The sequence below is a fragment of the Melospiza georgiana genome, chromosome Z (assembly GCF_028018845.1).
Source record: "Melospiza georgiana isolate bMelGeo1 chromosome Z, bMelGeo1.pri, whole genome shotgun sequence".
Classification (NCBI taxonomy): Eukaryota; Metazoa; Chordata; class Aves; order Passeriformes; family Passerellidae; genus Melospiza; species Melospiza georgiana.
The window spans coordinates 19,078,762-19,099,002 of record NC_080465.1 but is presented as its reverse complement, the minus strand read 5'-3'; the positions used below and the strand labels follow the sequence as shown (position 1 = coordinate 19,099,002).

The 20,241-nt window shown below is 40.2% G+C and overlaps 1 protein-coding gene across 1 annotated transcript in view; it reads left to right on the top strand.

Annotated features, from left to right (window-relative positions):
• The window catches only part of DGKQ (diacylglycerol kinase theta), an 88,534-nt gene extending 69,132 nt beyond the window's left edge, over positions 1-19,402 (top strand). Inside the window, exons 18-24 of the mRNA XM_058044529.1 lie at positions 1,101-1,249; positions 1,847-2,028; positions 3,479-3,579; positions 7,792-7,938; positions 9,105-9,216; positions 10,587-10,739; positions 11,828-19,402. Coding sequence (XP_057900512.1) covers positions 1,101-1,249; positions 1,847-2,028; positions 3,479-3,579; positions 7,792-7,938; positions 9,105-9,216; positions 10,587-10,739; positions 11,828-11,998 — 1,015 coding nt within the window. The 3' untranslated portion in view covers positions 11,999-19,402. The remainder of the gene's footprint in view (positions 1-1,100; positions 1,250-1,846; positions 2,029-3,478; positions 3,580-7,791; positions 7,939-9,104; positions 9,217-10,586; positions 10,740-11,827) is intronic.
• The last annotated feature ends 839 nt before the right edge of the window (positions 19,403-20,241 follow it).

Genomic DNA, 20,241 nt, shown 5'->3' with positions numbered 1-20,241 from the left:
ATTTAATAATTATTGAAAATAAATAGATTTTATAATTGAATGGAGATGGAAAGAGAAATGTAACATTTCCTGATGAGGGTGGATTTTTGCTTTTATTTTTTCTGATGTTTCATGGGAACTACTAGGAAAGTATAACAAAATTTTCTATTTTGACTCTTGAAACTTGGCCACAGTTGCAGAATTAACAGGGTTTGCCTGATCACAGCTGCAACATTTCTACAAGGAACAGAACATAATGTGCTTGTAGGAAGACAGGAACTGATGACTTGATTTAATGAACCCCACTTTGTTACAGCTTCATAAAACTGAAAGCTGTAGCCTATTGCTCATTCCTTCACTACTATTTAACAAAAAACTTGTCATGACAAGATCTTCAGAACAAAAGCTTTGTGGGAAAAATGCAGCTTATGTTGGAGACAAGATAAACAAGATACACAAACTAATTTTTCTGTCAGAGCTGTATAATTCTGTTTTCTTTTTAATGCACTTCAAGCTGCAACTTCAATAACCAGTTCATTTCGTTTTGGCTTTGGAATCTTTCTGTAGCTTTATGGCAAAATGCTCCCATTTGTTCATTGCTTCTTGTGCAATGGGAAATAACAATTCTTTTCCATGATATGTTGGTATGTAGGATGAAAAGCCACAAAAGGTAAGCATCACCAGGAAAACAGTACTATTAAGAAGAAAATGTACTGTGATACCTATGACTAAGTACAAAAACACCACCCATAATCAACACCCCCCCCAGGATTTAGAGAGTTACAGATGTTCACATTGAAATTACGACTAGTCAGGTCTCTGTGCCCTTGAAAAAGGAAATGATTAACCATTTAGTTCTGTCTGTGAAGAATTTTAGAGGAATATGGTTTTTCACTCTTTTTAAAATCATCTTTATCTACAACTTCATATTTTTCTATTCATTTTGCTGAATAGAAAAATATGAAGTTGTAGATAAAGATGATTGATCCAGAAACTGATGGTAAAGGGGCATAGGCAGAAATCCAGTAATACTGTGTTATTTTAAATAGCATATTGGGACTTTGCATTTCCTATATTCCGTTGTAACTTTTCTTTTCCCCGTGCTTCGCTTCACAATGGAGGTTTCACACGTTCTCCAAAGTGCCCTCCTTCCGAGTGCTGGTGTGCGGAGGGGACGGCACCGTCGGCTGGGTCCTTGGTGCCCTCGAGGAGATCAGGCACAAGCTGGTGTGCTCAGAGCCCTCAGTTGCCATCCTACCTTTAGGAACAGGTGAGAATCACAGCAAGAACAGAAGCTGAGCGCAGAAGCCCTCTGGAAGGTTTTATCTTTATCAGTCTGACACAGGACTCGGTTTTGCAGCTGAGATGCCATGAGATTGAGTTCTGGCTGGTGCTGGGAAGTAAACCACGGTATCTATCAGCTTTTCAAAGAAATGAGTCCTGCTTTCAGAAAAACAGCATCAGGAGAAACAAGCAGCAGGAGTGTTGATATGTGTGTGGGCAAGTGGGCAGGAGTTGGGAGGGCAAAATATCCTCCTCCTGATAACCACAGGTGCATCAGCCGTTGCTGTAGACAACAAGCTCACTTGCTCCCTAGTGCCTCAACTCCACAACAGGTTTTTTTTCCTACCACTTTTTGTGGAAATGCTTCAGTGTGTCTGTATGCAGTGGTAAGCACATGTGCAAACACAACACAGCTTAGGTGGTTTTTTTTTGTTTTTTTTTTGGTGCTAGTTAACTTTTCCTCCTAAATTAATGAGTTGTGTGACTTGATTGGAGCACCTTAGTGCAGTGTGATTTGTAAAACTGGGCTGATGCACTGACTGTGAAACGCAGTCACCTTTTGGTGTTCTTCACTGTTGCCCAGGTAATGACTTGGGGAGAGTCTTGCGCTGGGGAGCTGGCTACAGTGGGGAGGACCCATACTCCATTTTGGTTTCTGTGGATGAGGCAGATGATGTTCTTATGGATCGCTGGACTATCCTTTTGGATGCAGAAGAGCCAGCTGAAGGAGCAGAAAATGGCATTGCGGAACCTGAGCCTCCCAAGGTGAGCTGGGCACTGTTTGGGTGTGATTCTTAGGAACTGTTGCTCTAGTGAAAATCACAAAGAGGATGGGAATTAGTATAGTTTAATTTTTACTGCTCACTTGTCTTTGTGCTTGGGCCTTATTGGGCTGTTTCTTACTGAATACAGCACACTCTGGACCTAGTGTTTCAGTTCTGGCAGGGCTCGTTGACTGCAGAGCATCTTTTGTCACTGTTTAGCAAAAAGCATCTGATAGAGGATTAATTAAAAGATTCACGTGACGATGGCACTCCTATGTGCTTCAGCTGGAAAAAAATTATTTCTCAAATAAGAAAAGGCTTGGGAAGAAATGCCAAAACACTTGTAAAACTGGAGTGTCAACCAAAAAACATTCCCTTCTGCAAGAGTCACTCTCATCTTCTCTTTCACAGTTTAAGAAATTATTAGGAGTTGAAGTAAATCCTTCCATCATCTTACTGCTGTTGTGTGTCTGTATATGTGCCATCTGTTATTTGCTTTTTTTTTTTTGTTTTGAGTGAAAGTTACTGTCACTTGGTTCATATGAACTTGTTTCTGTTTAGGAAAATAAAACTGTTAACTGTAAATGGTGATTTTGGAGCTCTATGTGAATCCTGGTTCTGTCTCTTTTCAGAAGAAAGGAAGAAATGGACAAGGAGTTGCAAAAAAAAAAGGCAGGAAATCGTAACAATGGTAGCAATTGTCCAAGATTTTAGTCTGGTCACTGGAAAATCCTAGGCATTATGAGTCAGTTGGAGGATTTAAGATGCTCAGGTTCCAGCTATTTTTCACTTAGTGGAGACAGGGGCTTTTTTTCCCCATCTGCTTTTTAAAAGGGAAGGATGGGAGAGTAAGGCCTACGATAAAAGTGTTATGGAATGAACTGGCATGCAGAGAAAGATTTAATGGAAGAAATGGTCGAAATCTGTAGAAACTTGAGGTTGGCATATAGGGAGCTAGTTAAAACGCAGCTGAGTAGATGAAGTCAAGTTGTTCATTCATCTGGTGTAAGCTGGTTACCTTCCAAAGTAAGTAAGATTGTCTTCCCAATGATGTAATATAAATCCATGGCTGATGCCAAAAATAATAGTGGCATTAGTGTTCAGCAGCTTGTGGAGTTATTGTATGGAGTTGCTTTGAGAGGTTGAGTTGATTTTATTTCTGCATTTGCTTTTATTTCTGCCTTATTATGCCTGTTACTTTTAATTAAAATACTAAATTTTGAAGTTTCTGATACTTTGGAAATAATGACTAAGCATGTCAACAGTTGTTCATGCAGCTTTATTTTTAGTGCAGTGTTTCTGGAAAATGTTTTCCAAAATCTGTCAAGATGCAAGTGACTTGGAAGAATCATCTGCAAAGCTTGCTTTTGTTGAAAAACTTTGGAACGTCTTCACTTTTCATTTATAAATGTAAGCAGGAAATAATAGCTTTTTTTTTTCCTTTTGGTCAGATTGTACAGATGAACAATTACTGTGGTCTTGGCATTGATGCAGAGTTGAGCTTGGACTTTCATCACGCTAGAGAAGAAGAACCAGGGAAATTTAATAGCAGGTAATCCTGGGGCAACTAGGTATGAAGGTCAATTTTGTGGTATTGCGTTACTTCGAATTTACACTGCAAATGATAATCTTAAATGCTACAGGTATCCACTAATATTGCTTGTGGCATAGCTGGGACAAGGAGGAATTAAGCTAGCCAGGAACTCATAGACACAAAGTTCCTTTGTTTTGTTGGTTTGGGTATGGTTTGGGGTTTTTTTCCTCTACTGAGACAGCAACAAAGCAGTTTTTGGAAGCCATGTCATTGTTATTCAGCATTTTTAGTTGCCAATAACTGCATTGTTGAGTTTAGTGAAATTTTGAGATAGCGGAAATATCTCTTGCTCAAAGCCTTTAGCAAGAGTGAAGGCAGTGCTGCTACATGAGCAATAAGCACTGTTCAGAAGTGTTCAGAAGTTTCAGAACTTCTACTGTACCTTTTTTTGTTTTGCCTAGTGCTGTTGCAGCACCTGCATGTAAGCATAAAAAACTCTCAATATATAAAGTGAGAATGTTGTTAAAAATGTATTGACGAGACCTTCCTCCTCTCTGGCATGCACATCAACCAGTAATGGGACTTTTTCTCCTTCCCACAGTTGCTGAAATTGATGAGCAAAAGAAATCATGTCTGTGTTATTAATCAGTAATTCCTTATAGAAACTGGTTTTGTTCGCTGTCATCTGTGTTTGTGATTAAATGCCTTCTAAATTGTCTCTTGGTTGTCAGAGTTACAACAGCCAGTTACAACTATGCAGTGTTCAAACTGTAACTATTAAAAATATTCTCTGACCAGTTTATGAGTGCAATGATGTGTAATCCAACCTGTCTTGTAGTGTTCTGCCTGTCATTACAGGCATTGCTCATGGTGCTTTTCTTAAAAACTGACTAATACTGTTGTTGATGTAAATATAGGTGGCTCCTGGTACATAAGTTGCTATGAGCCACTGGTTTGCATTTTCAATACTTGACTGAAAGCATCTCAGGTAGTAAAGTCAGGTAATAAGTTTGTGTGTAGCAGTGTCCATTCTAGTAGGAGAAACTTTCCTAGATGGACTTGTGCAGTTAATATAATGTACAAGTTATGTTCATTCTTTCTTCAAAATATACTACTCCATATTTGCAAAGCTGCAGCATTTCAAAATATGCATCCTCTTCTTATTGCCACTGCATTTAAGGGATGTACTTTGATTGCTATTGCCCTGTGTGCTTTTCATCCTTGTCTTCATCTCAGTCATTTCCCAGTGTGCAGCATCCATAGTGCAGTGGACAATGTCTTGGTATCATTCTTGCAGAGTGACTTGAAGGACTTGTGGGAAAGAAGAGAATTAATTTTTTCCCCAAATCTAAAGGACTATATACTTCTGTAACGGAAACATGAAATAAGGAATTGAGGTACATTTTTGCAGATGCCAAAAGCTTGTGCATGCTAACCGTGCTGACACATGATATTTACCTTTGACTGCCTGTGAAAATGACTGCTAAAATAATTGAATTTGTGCTTCTCCATCATAAGCAAGTGCACACTCTTGTCAGTAATATTAGATTGGGGTTTTTTTTAATATTTCTAGTAAATTCACTAAAAATGGTATCTACTTAATGCAAAATGCCACAGTTGCTGGCAGGCAAGCTCGCTACTCTTGAGTGCAGAACAGGAAGGTTTGGGTTGTCGCAACAGAAATTGCAGATAGTCCTTGGAAGAAATACAGGATTGAGTGCTCTTCTGAAGCAAGACCTTAAACTGATACGTGTCCCAAAAGCTGTGTGCTCTCTGGCCTCCCTCAGAAGAGTCTCTTTTTATGCTCTGGACTGCTTACCTGTAGCTAGCAGCTCAAAGTGTAGTGGTAACACCCCTGCAGGAATTCAACACTGATCTTGCATTGCGGGGCAGATAAAAATAGTGTCTATTGTGACAGTGATGGTCTTTGCATTGGTGAATGCCAAACTATGTAAGTTTTCTTCACAGTGTAAAATTTAATGACAGGGCATCTGCTTTCATTCACAGAATCACAGAGTGGGTCAGGTTGGAAGAGATTACAGTGGTCATCTTCTCCAACCTCCCTGCTCAAGCACGGTCATCCCAGAGCACTTTTTGTACAGAATTGTATTCCAGATGCTTCTTGAATATCTCCAGTGAGGGAGACTCCACACCTTCTCTGGACAATCTGTTCCAGTGCTCAGTTAGAAATTGCAAAGAAAAGTAAAGAATTTGTTCCTCATGTTCGGGTTGAACTGTGCATCAGTTTTTGCTCATTGCCTCTTACCTTTGCTTGTTGCCTGGCTCTGCCTTCTTGATACTGTCCCTTCAGAGACTTACAGACATTGATAAGGTTTCCTCTCTTCTTGACGCTGAGCAGGCCCAACTCCCTCAGCCTTTCCTGGTTAAAGAGATGCTCCAGTCCCTTAATAATCTTTGTTGTCCTTCACTGGACACAATCCAGGAGCTCCATGTCTCTCTTGTACTGAGGAGCCCAAAATGGGACACAGACTGAAGATGTACCTCACCAGGGCTGAGCAGAGGGGTAGGATCACCTCTTTCAACCTGCAGGTTATGCTCTTCCTACTGCACCCAGAATCCAGTTGGCCTCTTGGCCCCCAGGACACATGGACATGGACAGCTTGTGGTTCAGGACATGGACAGGACACATGGACCAGGACACCCAGGTCTTTCTCCTCAGAGCTGCCCTCCAGCAGATTGCCCCCAGCCCATGCTGGTTCATGGGATTATTTCTCCTAGATGCAGGACTCTCCCTTTGCTCTTTGTTGAATTTCAGATTTTTTCTCTCTGCCCATCTCTCCAGCCTGTCAAGGTCTCTCTGAATGGCTGCAGAGCTCTCTGGGGTATCAACCAGTTCTCCCAGCTTTGTGTTGTCAGTGAACTTGCTGAGGAGGCATCTGGTCTTCATCCAAGTCACTCCCAGGGGATCCTGGAGCAGTCTTTAGGATTGCATACTGCAGAAGAGATCACATCTTACTTGTACCATCCAAAATGGCAGGAGATTGCCATGGCAAGCAGTTTCCTAAATGCAAGGTTTGGGGGAATATTTTGCGCAATTTAATGCAACTTTGTACTTATTTTACAGAGATACGCAACTGTTCTGCAGTTAGGGCACTGTGAAGTATTCTTTCAGTTTCTGAAGGCTTCCTTCTTCATGCAAGAGAAATAAATACTTCTTGGGGATATTGCAAGTGTTGTTTTTCCTACTGATATTCCAGCATTTTTCAGTTCTATCCAAATTAGACAAAAGCTGTCTTAGCATAGACACATCTTGCATGGAGCAGAAGTGTATGTTAAATGGTGTTACCTGAAGTACCTTTAACTTGGTGCTATTTTAAACTGTTAGGACATAGGACTAATCATTTGCAATGTAATAATTTAAGATAACTGAAAAGTAAGTCTCTGTCTGAAGATTTGGCTGTAACCTGCATTGGCTGTCTTCCCCACTTTAATGTCTACGGTATTTAGATGTAATGCTGGAGAGATTTTGCAGAGATGAATTCCAACAACAACCATTTACTAGTAGGGTAAAATAATGGAAATTTATGCTTTTTATGTAAAGGTTGCCCTGAAGGCCATGTATCCAAAGGTTTCCATTATAGAAGAAAATAGTCTGTGTGTTTGACTATCTTTTGTTTATGTTATTCTTAAAATATTTTGCCATTTCTAGGGATGCCATAAAAATCTTGCTCATCTTTTTTATTCTAAAATTAGAGATGTTAGAGCTCTGTCACAAGTTGAGATTACTAAGCCTGTTTTAAGTTTCTGAAGCTAAGTATATTTCAAATTAATTAGGAATGTATAAAGCAAAGATTTTCAAATGTTTTTTTTTGCCATAAGTATTGTAGTATTGCTTGAGAAAACAATTTAAAATTGGTCATGATGACCTCTAAGTCTTAATCAAAAATGTAATCTTCCAGCCTAGGAGTTTACATTTCAAAGAGGCATTGTATTCAGGCAATGCTTCAAGAAGGGACCATTTTTCTGTAATAAAGTTTCGCAATCTGCACATGCCTCAACAGCAGAATCATCCCTTAAGTAAAGGTATGTAAAGTAGCAGTTCATGGTTTATGCTTTGTTTTTATGCAGTAAAGCTAGAAGAATTTGAAATGGGTTTTAATTGAAAAACTCTTTAAATATACCTGCTAGAGGACAATAGTGGTATACATACAGGGAAGAGTGCTATGCTTGGCCTTATCTTTTCGTTACAAGATCCTTGTCTGCTCCTAGGTTTCACAACAAGGGAGTTTATGTGAAAGTTGGGCTGCAGAAGATAAGCCACACTAGAAACCTGCACAAGGACATAAAGCTGCAAGTGGACCAGCACGAGGTGGAGTTACCAAGTATAGAAGGACTCATCTTTATTAATATACCCAGGTAAAAATAAGAGGAAGGATCCTTTGTGAGCATGCAGGAATGTGTGTGTAGAATTGCTGCTCGGTATTTGAGCATCAAATCCCAAATGGCTAGGTAACAGGATCAATGACCATCAGCCTGCACACACTTTCTGACATGCTGGGGACTGGGTACCTAAGCAGTTCCTGCAGTGAAGGCCAGGATTTCACTGTAGGACACTGCCCAGGTCCTACAGGCAACTGGTCAATATACATGAAGTGTGCGATGCTACCTGGGTAGCCATGGAAGACCACAGTTCAGATACCTTTACAGGTCTGTGAGTGCTTCCTTGACACCTGCAGGGAGCTAGAGTAACTGTTGTGTAATTCCACAGGAGATCTGGCTTCCTTAGATGTGATGTTGATTGAGGTAGGTTTTTTATTTGCACAAAACCAGCAGGTAATTAATCCTGCCATACTATTATTTTTTCAAGTACTGTCTTGTCTTAAACAACCTGCATCTCTTTGCATTTCATTTTGAAAATGTTTTATTCAAATACTCCTTTTTACATGTACACAAATACACATTGCACATGAGAGCTGTGGAGAAGAAAAGATCCCAATTAAGTGATGAGTAGTTCATATGCCTAAACAATAAGCAAGTGATTTGAGTGGGAAGGGTCAGTACTGCACAAAAAGCAGATGGTTTAAATTGTCAGAAGCATTTCAGAGGACTGAAGTGCATGAATATCTGCCTAACTACAGGTGCTTTTGGCCAGGTACAAGAATGAAATCTTGATAATTGTTTTAGCTTTAGTTTCTCTTCAGTAACTTCTGTGAATGTTGTCAAGACCATTAAGAGCTATGTTAAGTTCTTTAGTCTTGAAAATTAAGGGTTAGTTTAGCTGTAACCTGTATTTCCCAGCAATCTAAAACTCTACAGAATTACCTTCTTCCTATTTACACCTTTGCTTTCCAACTGAAACTATTTACTTCGCTTCTTTTACTACTAAAAGATCTGATAAAAATTCGTCCAGAATTTAGAAAAAGGACCCCTGCTTTTGCAATGCAGGAAAACTGCTCCCTCCAGCTGGTGGGGGAGCAGAGTGTGTAGCTTTTGAAGGCTATGAAACCAGCCACCTTTAGCAGGGCACCAGGGAGCGTGCCTGGGGCAGAGCACAGGTGGTCACAGGTGTGCTCTCCACACAGCTGGGGCTCTGGGGCCGACCTCTGGGGCTCTGAAAGTGACAACCGCTTTGAGAAGCCTCGCATCGATGACGGCCTGCTGGAGGTGGTTGGTGTGACTGGCGTCGTGCACATGGTGAGTTGGCATCCCAGTCAGCTCAGGAGAAACATGCATTTTATGGGACAGGCTCATTTCTGTGACAAGCAGCGCATTGAAAGTGCCGTTATGCCTCTTTCTTGAGGTTGGGTAAGAACAAGTAGTAGCAATTGAGAACTTGTTAAAAATCCATGGGGATTTTTATGCTTCATGACTTTATATATATATATATATTCTGCAATATATGTGTATATATAAAATACAAATATATGTCTGTATTATGGAATGCACTGGCTTTCTCATAACAGGTATCATGGTGTCCACATGGAATGGTTCATGGGATGAAAACAAGATTTTATTATAATATTACAAAAACATGCACCCTTCACCTAGTGTATTTGCGAAAAGTTTTGTTGTACCTCATCACAATCACAGTGGAGATTCCATCAAGACAGGTTGTTTTATAATTATCTGCCACAGGCTTTCCAACACCTGTCACTGAGAATATGATACTTGATGCTCTTGATTTGAATGCTACATCAAGCAGGTGGTATGCTGTTCCTGCAAAGAATATTATGACTCAACTTATGGAATTCTTTTTTAATTCTTTCATGTATTACATATTTTTACAATGATTTGCTATTAGTAATGCACTCCTGTGGGATGGTAGGTTATTTTTGTCTTCATATCTTACCACTGTTTAAAGAAATCTGCTGCTGAAAAAGTATATGTGGTCAGGTAGCTAGAGATAACTAATCCATAAAACTGCCAAAAATGGAAACGTGGGTGCTTAAATTTTGTGGAGCTTAATCTTTAGTGTTGGTCAGCTTTATTTTGTAATTTAGATCTTCCAAAATACACTAAAGAGTTGTTTTGGTAGAGATCCTTAAATCTTTTATGAAAGTAGAAGCAGCTTTGGAGTATAAATGTTAACAAACCTGTGCTTTGGATTTGTGATATTAAGGTTTTTACTCCCACATTTGGAGTTGAAGTTTGGAAGAACTCTCTCTGATTAATAAACTGCTTTTAGAGTTTGGAATTTCACATGTGCCAAAGTCTGTGTGTATAATTAGGTGCTTTTAGAAGTATTCGCTGTGTTATGGAGGGGGAAGCCAAAGCAAACAAGATCTTTGTGAGTGTATGCTCCTTGGCCAACCTTCGTATACAAACAGCTTTGCTTTGGGAGTTGTTTTGCCTCCTGCAGCCTGCAGGGGAGTTCTCCTTCCTGGACTAGCTGAAATAATTAATGCTGGGGCAGTAAAGGTATCCTAGTTTTGCCTAAGCAGTTTTTAGCTGAAACTTTAAATGTCAGGCGAGAATAAAATAATATCCACCCAGTTTAATTGCAGCTAGTATTTGTACTTCTTGTTACTTGGGGTGATTGATATCCTGGCTTTTACTCCTAACAGGGTCAAGTCCAAGGTGGTTTTCGATCAGGAATCCGCATAGCTCAAGGCTCATATTTCCGTGTAACGCTCCTAAAGCCAATTCCAGTTCAAGTTGATGGAGAGCCCTGGATTCAGGCCCCTGGCCAGATTATAATTTCTGCTGCAGGACCAAAGGTACTGGGTGTGGGTTTCTCTTAGTCATTTGACTTTGTTCCTTCTGCACTGGATGTTATCATATTATCTTGCTTGTCTGTTCTCATGCTGAACCCTAAAGGAGCTGCTTAGCACTACGTGGTAACTGACACGACAATTTCTAATGAGCATGGTTTGAAGGCTCTCTCCAGTGGCTCAGATGATGCTCATGTTTAAAAAAATAGTCCCTGAGCTTTGGCCTAGTGATCCAGTTTTTCCTCTATATTGAGATCTGCAGGCAGTGTTGCTTTTCTTGAAGCAGGGCAGTTATAAAGGCCATGGTAGTAGTGCAGTGTGCGAGGTAGGAATCAGTCTGCTGGAGAAGGGAAGGTCTGTCAGACAGCAGTAGCAAAGGAGAAAAATTAATAAGAGAGGAACAAGGCCTGTGAAAAAGACTTGGGTAATCAGTGTCTGGTTTTTTCTCGAATATCTCAATTTGTACATAAAAGACAGCATCAGCTCCCTAAGAATTTAACTTCTCTATTGACTTTGAAATTGTGAAATAAACATTTTGCAGTAGGTGACTGTGGCACACACCAGTCTCACATTTGCTTGCTACCTTAGGGATGCCTTTTCAACTCACAGACATATGCTGCTGTAGGCAAGCTCAAAGGATATGCAGCTGTTCTGGGAGGGGTACCAGAACCATTGCCTTGCTGAGGAGAAGTGAAAGAGAGGGTCATACCTCAAAGTTTCAGAATATGTTAAAACTTTGTTCTTTTCATGAGATGAAATGGAAGGGTAATGGAAAGTGAGAGAGAGAGCAAACCTAACTTGTGAGAAGCATTTTTTCTTCTTCTACCAGGTTACTGAATAGTTATCTATATATATGGGTATATATAGATATGTGTGTACAGGAATATATATGCACACACATACATATATATAATGTGCATATGTTTATGTAAAAAAAGCAATAAATCCTATAGCTTTACAAGGATAGATGCACCAGATAGTTGTGTATTTATATGTTTTTCAGCTTTTTACTTGTTTTTTAGTTCGTTGCCTTAGATCAGCTAATTGATGACTACAGATATTTTAATAACTTCCTTTAAATTTTTCAATCTTAGGTCCATATGTTGAAAAAATCCAAGCAGAAGCAGAAAAAAACTGGAAGCCTGAAAGAGATGAAGGTGGATAGCACATCAGTCTCTGAAGGAGGACGCAAAGGGGAGACCTGTGTTCATGCCTATGGTAGATACCACCCTGGCCCAGGAAAACAGAGTGCAGACAAGTCATGAAGAGTGTTGCCTATGAGTGTGCCTTTCATTACATTTTGATAGTACTGGGTTCTTCTTTGTCTTTCAAAGATAGTACCTCATTGTCACAAATAACTATTATGTACCACTTGTCTCATCTGAAATGTTTACTTGGGGTTGCTTTTCTGTAAGCTGTTTCCCAGCCAAACAGAGATTCCAAGATGCTGAGATTTCCGGATTTGCCTTCACAAAAAAATCCTTCACTCCTCCCAGTTCATTCTTAAAGAAAATCATTCCATAGATAATTTCTTTAATTGTACTAGAACTGAAAATGTGTTCCTTTAAATTAATGCTCACAGTAGCATCCTAACCAAAAAAAGGCAAAAGCATGAGCTGCTGAGAGCTCCTTAGATCAGTCCAAATAGCACAGCTGAAACAGTACAAGTGTAAAGAGAAAAATACAAAACACAGGAGAGATTATTTCTGTAAAAGGACCCCAGTGCACTGGGAAGAGAGAAAGTACTAGAACAGTTGAGTCAAAATATTTCAGAGCATTTACTTCAACAGTATTTGGACAGCATGAATGAAGGGGGAACAGCCTGTAGAGCAACTTTTCAATTGTAGCTTAGTTTCTCGTTATTAAGCCAAAGCCAGTTTTAAAAGGCATTTGAATTTCATTAGCTACAACTCTCAAAATAAAAAGGAACAAGAATACCCAAGGCAATAGTATGTTATACCAATTCTTTTTTATCACTGAAACCATTAACTTTGACACCAGACTCTTCTGTCTTGACTTTACTTGTGTTGTTTCATTTTCCGGAATTTGTACTGTTACATAACAGCAAGCTCAAGAATCATCATTAATTAGGTTAAAAGAAGTACCACTTAGTGTTCAATTAAGTAAATTAGCAGTCATATGTTAGAGCTGAACTGATGTGCAGTATAGCTTTACTGAGGAGCCTTAGCATCCAGGCTTCAAATAACTGGGAATGTGAGAGTCATCATGAAAATTCACTTACCTCACTAGGCTTCTCAAGTCTTTGTGGGTGTTACTAGGTGTGGGCCCAGGGACACAGTGACTGTCTTTTCTCACTTGCATGAGTGTGTGCTCTTCAGAGGCTGTTTCTTCATCAGTTCCTGTGAGGCCAAGACCACCTCTCTGTGTTTACCCATCTGCTGAAGCTGTGGCGATCCAGTAGTTTTACAGCTTTGTGCTGGAGCAGCCATACACCTGCCATACGCCGTGCAGATCTGCTGTCCATGGCTATAGTCTTGTGGTCCTTCACTCACATCTCTGCTGTCTCATCTCACTGTGGTTCCCCAGGAACTGAACCTTTCACTGTTGGTCAACATCATACATAAAGGGCTCTGTGAGCCACTTGTGGGCAGGCGGTGGGGCCTGCAAGATTTTGCCACTTCTTTGCATCTGCTGCTTGGAGCTGCTTAAGCCATGTTGGCTAGAGCCTACTTAGCCATATGGTGGGCTTCCTTGTCCTCTGTTGCACAGTAATAACTATTTCAGCTGTGGGTGGCATGAATTCATCACTTGAGTGTTAGCCTTTAGAGCATACCTCTTGCCAGCGTGTCTAGGAAAACATCTCTAGCTGCTTTGGGGGACTTAAGTGTAACTTTGAAATACACAAAAGCTGTTTTGTGATGGAGCCAGTTACATGCTGATGCAGTTCTTGCTGGGTCTCGATGAGTGTACACCTCACAGTGTGACAGCTTCAGCAACAGCTGACCATTACACGTGCTTTCTATTTTCTGATCATGCTGCAACGAGGGTGTGAATGTCATCTACAGCAAGAGAATGATGCAGCTAAAGCTAGAAAGAGAGACAAAACAGCTATGGAAAAATGGCAGATGCCTGCAGCTTCTCCTTTCAATCTAGGGATTCCTTCTCAGTTTTCTGGTAGAGATGCAGTTGGAGGAATGACTTTTATTTTGAGTGAAACCTTTTCTTAATTGCTTAAATTCTTAATTTATATTTGGGGATGTTCTTCAGGTCCCACAGTGTGGACTAAGACTTCGCTTTCATTCAACATGAAAACTGGACTCACGCTATGAAGGAAATTGTTTGTATAGTACAGAGCTAAAAGCCTTGTCTTCCTGATCATTAAACACAGGGTTGTCTTCTTTAGAACCTGGGCATGAGGGGTCAGCTGGGCCTCTTCTGGCATCCTGGTACCAGCATTACAAGTAGGGAGGACCAAGTATTGTATTTCAGGATGTGCACTGTCTGAATGAACCTCACAAATTAGAGAGGAAATCTGGAACAGGCTGCTGCTTCATAATTGTCCAGAAAGAGAGAGAAACTGCTTGGTATCCTTGGGACAGCAGAAAGAATGCATGGTCTACTTTCCAGCTGCTGACTCAGTAATGGAAGCTGGGCTTTTTGTTACAGAAAATGTGCATAAATTTTAAGATTTCTGGTACGGACTGTCTTCTGCAGCCCAAATAAATAAGGCCGTCTTACTATTTTTCCAGGCATATATAATCCTGCATCATGTATCTGACAGTGTTCAAGTTCTTGGCTTGTTAAGCACCTGCCTGTCTCTCCTTTTGCTCTGTATCTGTTATCTGAAATAACACGAAACTCACGGGTCACAATATTTTAATCAGAGGGCCCCTTTCTGTGGCATATTCCTTGTGACGATTTCCCATCCCTGGAACTCTGTAAAAGCCTGTTTTGGGATAGCATCATGGTAGCAAGGTGACTCTGAAGTATGAGTGTGATCTCTTCCTAGCTTCCAGAGGGCGTCCTGGTAGAGGACCAGAAGGCTTTGAGTTTTGTTCCCTTTTCTTTTTTTCCGAGAAACCAACTGCCATGTATTTGAGTAGATGAGTGCCACACTGGAATGAAAACATAGCTTAAGAAAAACACTTAGTATATAAGGCCTCTGTGCATCAAAAATGATGCTTAATGTGTTTTGACAGCAAAACAGATTCAGTTGAGACAGGAAACTTCCTGTAAAGCTTTTAAAAGGAGAAACTCGCTCATTAACCCCTCCATTAAGATGTTCTAGTTTCAGGTTCTGTAAAGGCCATTATATCAAGAATATGTGTGTGTGTATTTTTTTCTCATATTTTCATTGCATATGGTGTCTGAGAAGGCCTAGTATTTTCTTCCATGGTATGCAAGGCCTGCATGAAGGGAGGGGGTAAACTCTTCACAGTTAATATGAAACATTTAGACATAGCCTTTCCACTGAAAGTAACAATGCAGTATAATTTATGTGACAATGGGCAGATAGATGATTCTCCACACTGACTGTTTGAGTAGTATTGTGAGAGAGCCTAGTAGTCACATGGCCAAGTACTTCAAATAATGCAGCAACAAAAGTGTAGGGGAAGAGGCTCAGTTCTGTCCAGACAGGTGTTAAATAATATCAGGGACGCAGGACCAGGAGCTGTAACTGTGGACAGTGAAGAGATGCACGCTCTTTGCTGTCCGGAGCACGCTCCTTCATCCTCTCTCCACTGCCTTTTTACCTTGCCTATAAACCATGGCAGGCACAAACAGCACAATTAGCATCTCTCCTGCTGAGGTACACTCTCCTGACCTTTTACTAGTGTCCTACTTAGGCATTGCCAGCACTGGGGAGAGAAAGGTCCTAAAAACCCTGGTTCCTTTCAGATACCACAATGTTGCAGACTAGTGCAGGTGGTCAGCAGGTTAAAATCTATTTTGATGGATAAACACATTACCTCTGCCTTGAATTAGTAGAACTAAAATTCAAAAGCTCATCCCTAAGATACGGGTGCTACTTCAGAAAATTTGCTGCTTTTTCCCCCCATGGCTTTTACCCTTGATTTGTACAGTTTAAATTGCTGGTGTTTTCACTGCATTGAGTTTTAGATGAAAGGGTTATTTTGCCAAAAACCTTGTCTTTATACATGTGTGTACATACCTGTGTGTACATACATGTGCACACACCCTTTAAGACTACGCCTTATTGTATTTCCTTCCACAGTGCCTAATTATACAGCTTTTGCCCTGTTACAGCATTCTGACAGCACTCACTTCTGGATCTTCCTTTCACCGGTTTTGGATATGAGGCAGGACTTGTACTTTCCAACACGACATGATGGCAATATAGTGAAAGCACAACCATGTTTAGAGTACAGTTTCTGCATTTATGCAGTTTGAGCTCTGCTTGCTCTTTCTAGATTTAGTCAAGTATCTGTGTGTCTAAAACCAGTGGCAATGGCTATTGTAGCATTTTAAGAACTAGGAGAAAGCTGTCACTGCAAGACTTACCTAAGGAACAAAACTAAATGAACTGTTATAGACAGTTGTTAATCCTCATGGTTACCCTCTTACAAATATTGTATTGATTTAGTGTCTTTAGAAGCAAATATTGTACTTGATCTGAATGTCAGCTGTTTCAAATTGCTCAGCATTTATGCATGCACGTGATTCTGTAGCAGTCTGTTGTCATATAAATGTCATTATCAAATGAAACCTCTTTTTGTGGGAGGAGAAGGTAAGAGGAGCAGTTGTGACACTTTAAAAGGGCTTACGTTGAAGACACAACAGATTTGTTGCATATGTATTTAATAATGTACTGACTGTAGGTATGCTCTGTCTTGCACAGTCTCCAGTCCATATTCCAGCACCAGTACTGGGGGCTTATTAGACTTTTGCACTGGCAGTAGATACTTTTTCAGTCTGCACCCCATAAGTCTTCCTTACCACCTTCAAAGTGACTGTACATCTTCCTGTTTCTGCCAGGCTGCCCTCCTGCCCTTTGGACCTAGTTCTGTACCAAAACTGGTAATGAAGGTATGAGCATGTGCTGGTGAATGTGTGTGGAGAGTGGTGGAATGGAGTTCCTGCTCTGAAGGCTGCTCTGTCAGTTTGGCTTAGACTATTCTTTAATTTCTACTTCGGCTTCTACTTTAGCCGTTTAACAGCTGCGCAGCAAAGATTTGGCAACTACTGAATTGCCTTGGATTCACCGGTGACAACGTTGCCTCATTTTCAGGCTTCGATTTTATATGTGTCAGAATATGTATAACTTCATTATACTTTTTGCACTTAACAGAAAATACAGGTTAGATAGGCTTAGAGTGTGGCAAAATTGCAATGTTTGTACTTTTTTTGTAAATATGGGGATGATTCTACAGATAAAAAGATGCACTTTCAGATAACAATGAGAACAAGTTTGTAGAATACAATTGTTTAGGAGTTTCTCCAGCTGCAGTGTTCCTGATCCCCATCCATGTCTAACACTGTGTTCTCCTTGAAAGCCTGCTTGGGGATAGAGATGGCTTCTCACATTGCAGAATGTATTTATAGCTGACTGACTGGACGTTTGTGTACATTTTTGAGCAAATTTGCTGCTATTCTAAGTTTTAGGTTTTACTAGACTGCTTCTATAATGCGGAAAATAATGTTCAAGTTTTATTTATAATGTCAACACTTACTGATTTGACACTTAGTTTCAGGAGACATCCAGCCCAAAGCCTTCATTCCTTTTGCTATTTAATATTTTTGTTTTGTTGTGGTTTCTTTTTTAGCAGTTTAGGCATTGTATGTGTGGAGTGCAGTGAAATGAATGCAAATTATTAACCTTAACCTGCAGTTGGAGTGGCAGTTTCATTGTTTACAGGACAGAGACTATTGATTGTAAACCCATACATGTCCACTGAAACGTTGCACTCTGTGTGTTTGGGAAGCACTGTTTCTGCTTAACATGGTAATTAATGGAATAGTTACCTTCTGGTTTTAGAGTCCTGGTTATGTTGCTTTGGAGAGATTTCAGTGTGGGTTATGGCTTCTCTGCCATGGACTCACAGGACAGAATTTGTACTGATACAAGTGTGTTATATTGAACATGTTTTCTGAAAGAGTGACTTTATTTTTTGTGACGATAATTTATGAGAAGGTTTTATAGCAGATCAGTGCTGAAGAAGTTGAAGTCTTAAAATAAATGTTTGTAGATATTAAAGATCTATCCCAAAGCAAAGTATTTTTAATAGGGCAGTGTTACTGGTGTAGTTATCCCTCTGAGCTCTCCTGGCAGCATACCCATTTAGCATGTCACTCTGCACTGGTCAAGTGTGTTATTTTGGGGACAACCTGATTTCAGATATGGCTTCATTTATATTGTGCGTATGCCCTATTACACCTCTGGCAGCAACTCCCCAGTTAAACATCAGCCATACAAGGCAGAGTTTCTCCCCATACAGATCACTGCAGGTTTAAGAGCAGAGAGCCTGCCCTTGTGCTTGATTGCAGAAAGGTTGTAAGTCTGGTGACTGCCTGGCACTTACAGTCCTCTCTCTCACCGCCACAGAGTGTGCCACACAAGCTCTTTTGCTTTCTGAAGGCAGGCAGGCACAAATCAAGAGTGCCCGAGTCAAACTGCTAATACCTTGTCTCACCATGGCATCCATTTCTTAGTGCTGCTTATCTTGCCAAACTCGATAGCAAGAGGTGCTTGAAGTGTTACTGAGTATTTATTGTGTAATTTTTGGGTGCTTATAAAGCCTTCACTGCTATTTTGAAGCAAAATTTGGGGATCTGTAGCATAGCAATAGCTGTATAACTCTAGCATTCCAAACATGCCCAAAGCAAGTTATCCTTGTGATAGTTTAGTTAGCAATGGTGTAGCTAGCAGCAATCAGTATCTTAAAGCTACAAGTTCTGAATATTGGAAGACAACATCTCTGCTTTGAATGCAAAGCATTAGAGTTTGTAATTCACTATAGATTTCGGCGTCTTTCCTAGTTTAAAATGACTGATGACATCTTAATTCTTCTCAGCTATAACTTAAATATTGCTTAAATAACTGTTTTTCACTTCTGGTTATTTAAATCATCCAATTTACACAGTTGTATGAATGCTGTTTTATTATCAAGATACTCTTAAGGCGTCTCATAGCATTTCTTGTGAATGTTCTAATACATCAGTAATAAATAATCCTGACCCAATAAACCAATGTAAGCTGACAAGTTATTGTCTAGTGCTTATTCTTTGTGCATCTGCCTAATTCTCAGAGGAAAAAAAAAAAACAGCCTAAGTATAAGCATTAAAGTGGTTGAAAACAGTTTCCACACTGTGCCTCAAATTCGTAATGTGTTATCACACATTTACTTGTGGATTGATCTCAAAAACTAGCTTTTAATGATGTAACTTGTTTCTCAATGTCTGCCTTGGAAATGAGACACATCACTATATTGTGGTAACTTGTCTACAAAAAACATATCTAGTGTACTAATAGATTTTTTTTAAAAATAATTTATAAAATATGGACTTTTCTCTTATATTTAAACATCAGTTCATCCTTGGGTTCTGTTCTTAGAATAATTCTGAGTATATTTTGCAATACATGTTTTGTGTTTAACTGTACATTTTGCACCAATATGAAATATTGTATTCTAAGTATTATTTACAAACTCCAGAGATCTGTAACTAGAATTTGCTGTGAACAAATACATCTCTTCTACCCTGGATGCTTGCGGAGTAGTTGTGCTTTAAAAATAGCGGAATACACTTCTGCAGAAACAAACATACTTTATCTCAGCTGGGCACTGCTTTTAGGAATTTTGTAGCCTTACTGTTTGAGATTGGGTCATGCCCTGTGAAAGGATGGCTGTGTTCTAACAGTGTGATTTCAAACATTTTCATTTGTGAGACGACATCTAAGTTTGATCCCTGCAACATTCAAGCACCTCTAGAACCCTTATTTCTGTGGTTAGCACTGTAATTGGTAAAGGCTTTCTGTGATAGCACCAGTTTACTTTAACGCACACAGACTTCTTTAATAATGATCCAGATTTTCCAAGGTATTTTTGTACAATTCCTTGTTCTGTTTGCCCTTCTCTAGAAACACATGACCTGGTTTTCAGGCTGTGGGTAACAGGCCCACACATAGCCTTGTGCTTGGTTCAGGTGAACAGTGGTGGAGCTGGCCTGCACAACTCAAGGGTCAGACCTCATGGACCTTGGCTTGGAGGGACTCAGCTGGGGCAAGTGGAAGGGCTGTCCAGTGAGCCAGGCCCAGATGGAAACTCTGTCCCACTGTGGGTGGACAGCTCACCCCTCCTCAGGCGTTAGGGTCTGCCTTTCATGGCTCGGGATGGTGGGGGGATCACTCAGCTGGACAACTCCACTTGAGGTGTTCCTGGTGCAGTAACCTTGCCTCTGGCAATGAGCAATTGGTTCTCCCTGCTCCGTTCAACAACTGACTGCAGAACTGAGGCGGCCTTGGTTATGTCCCAACACCTCTGGAAAAACCTTTGCGTTCCTTGCTGGACTGCAAATCAACGAGCTCTGA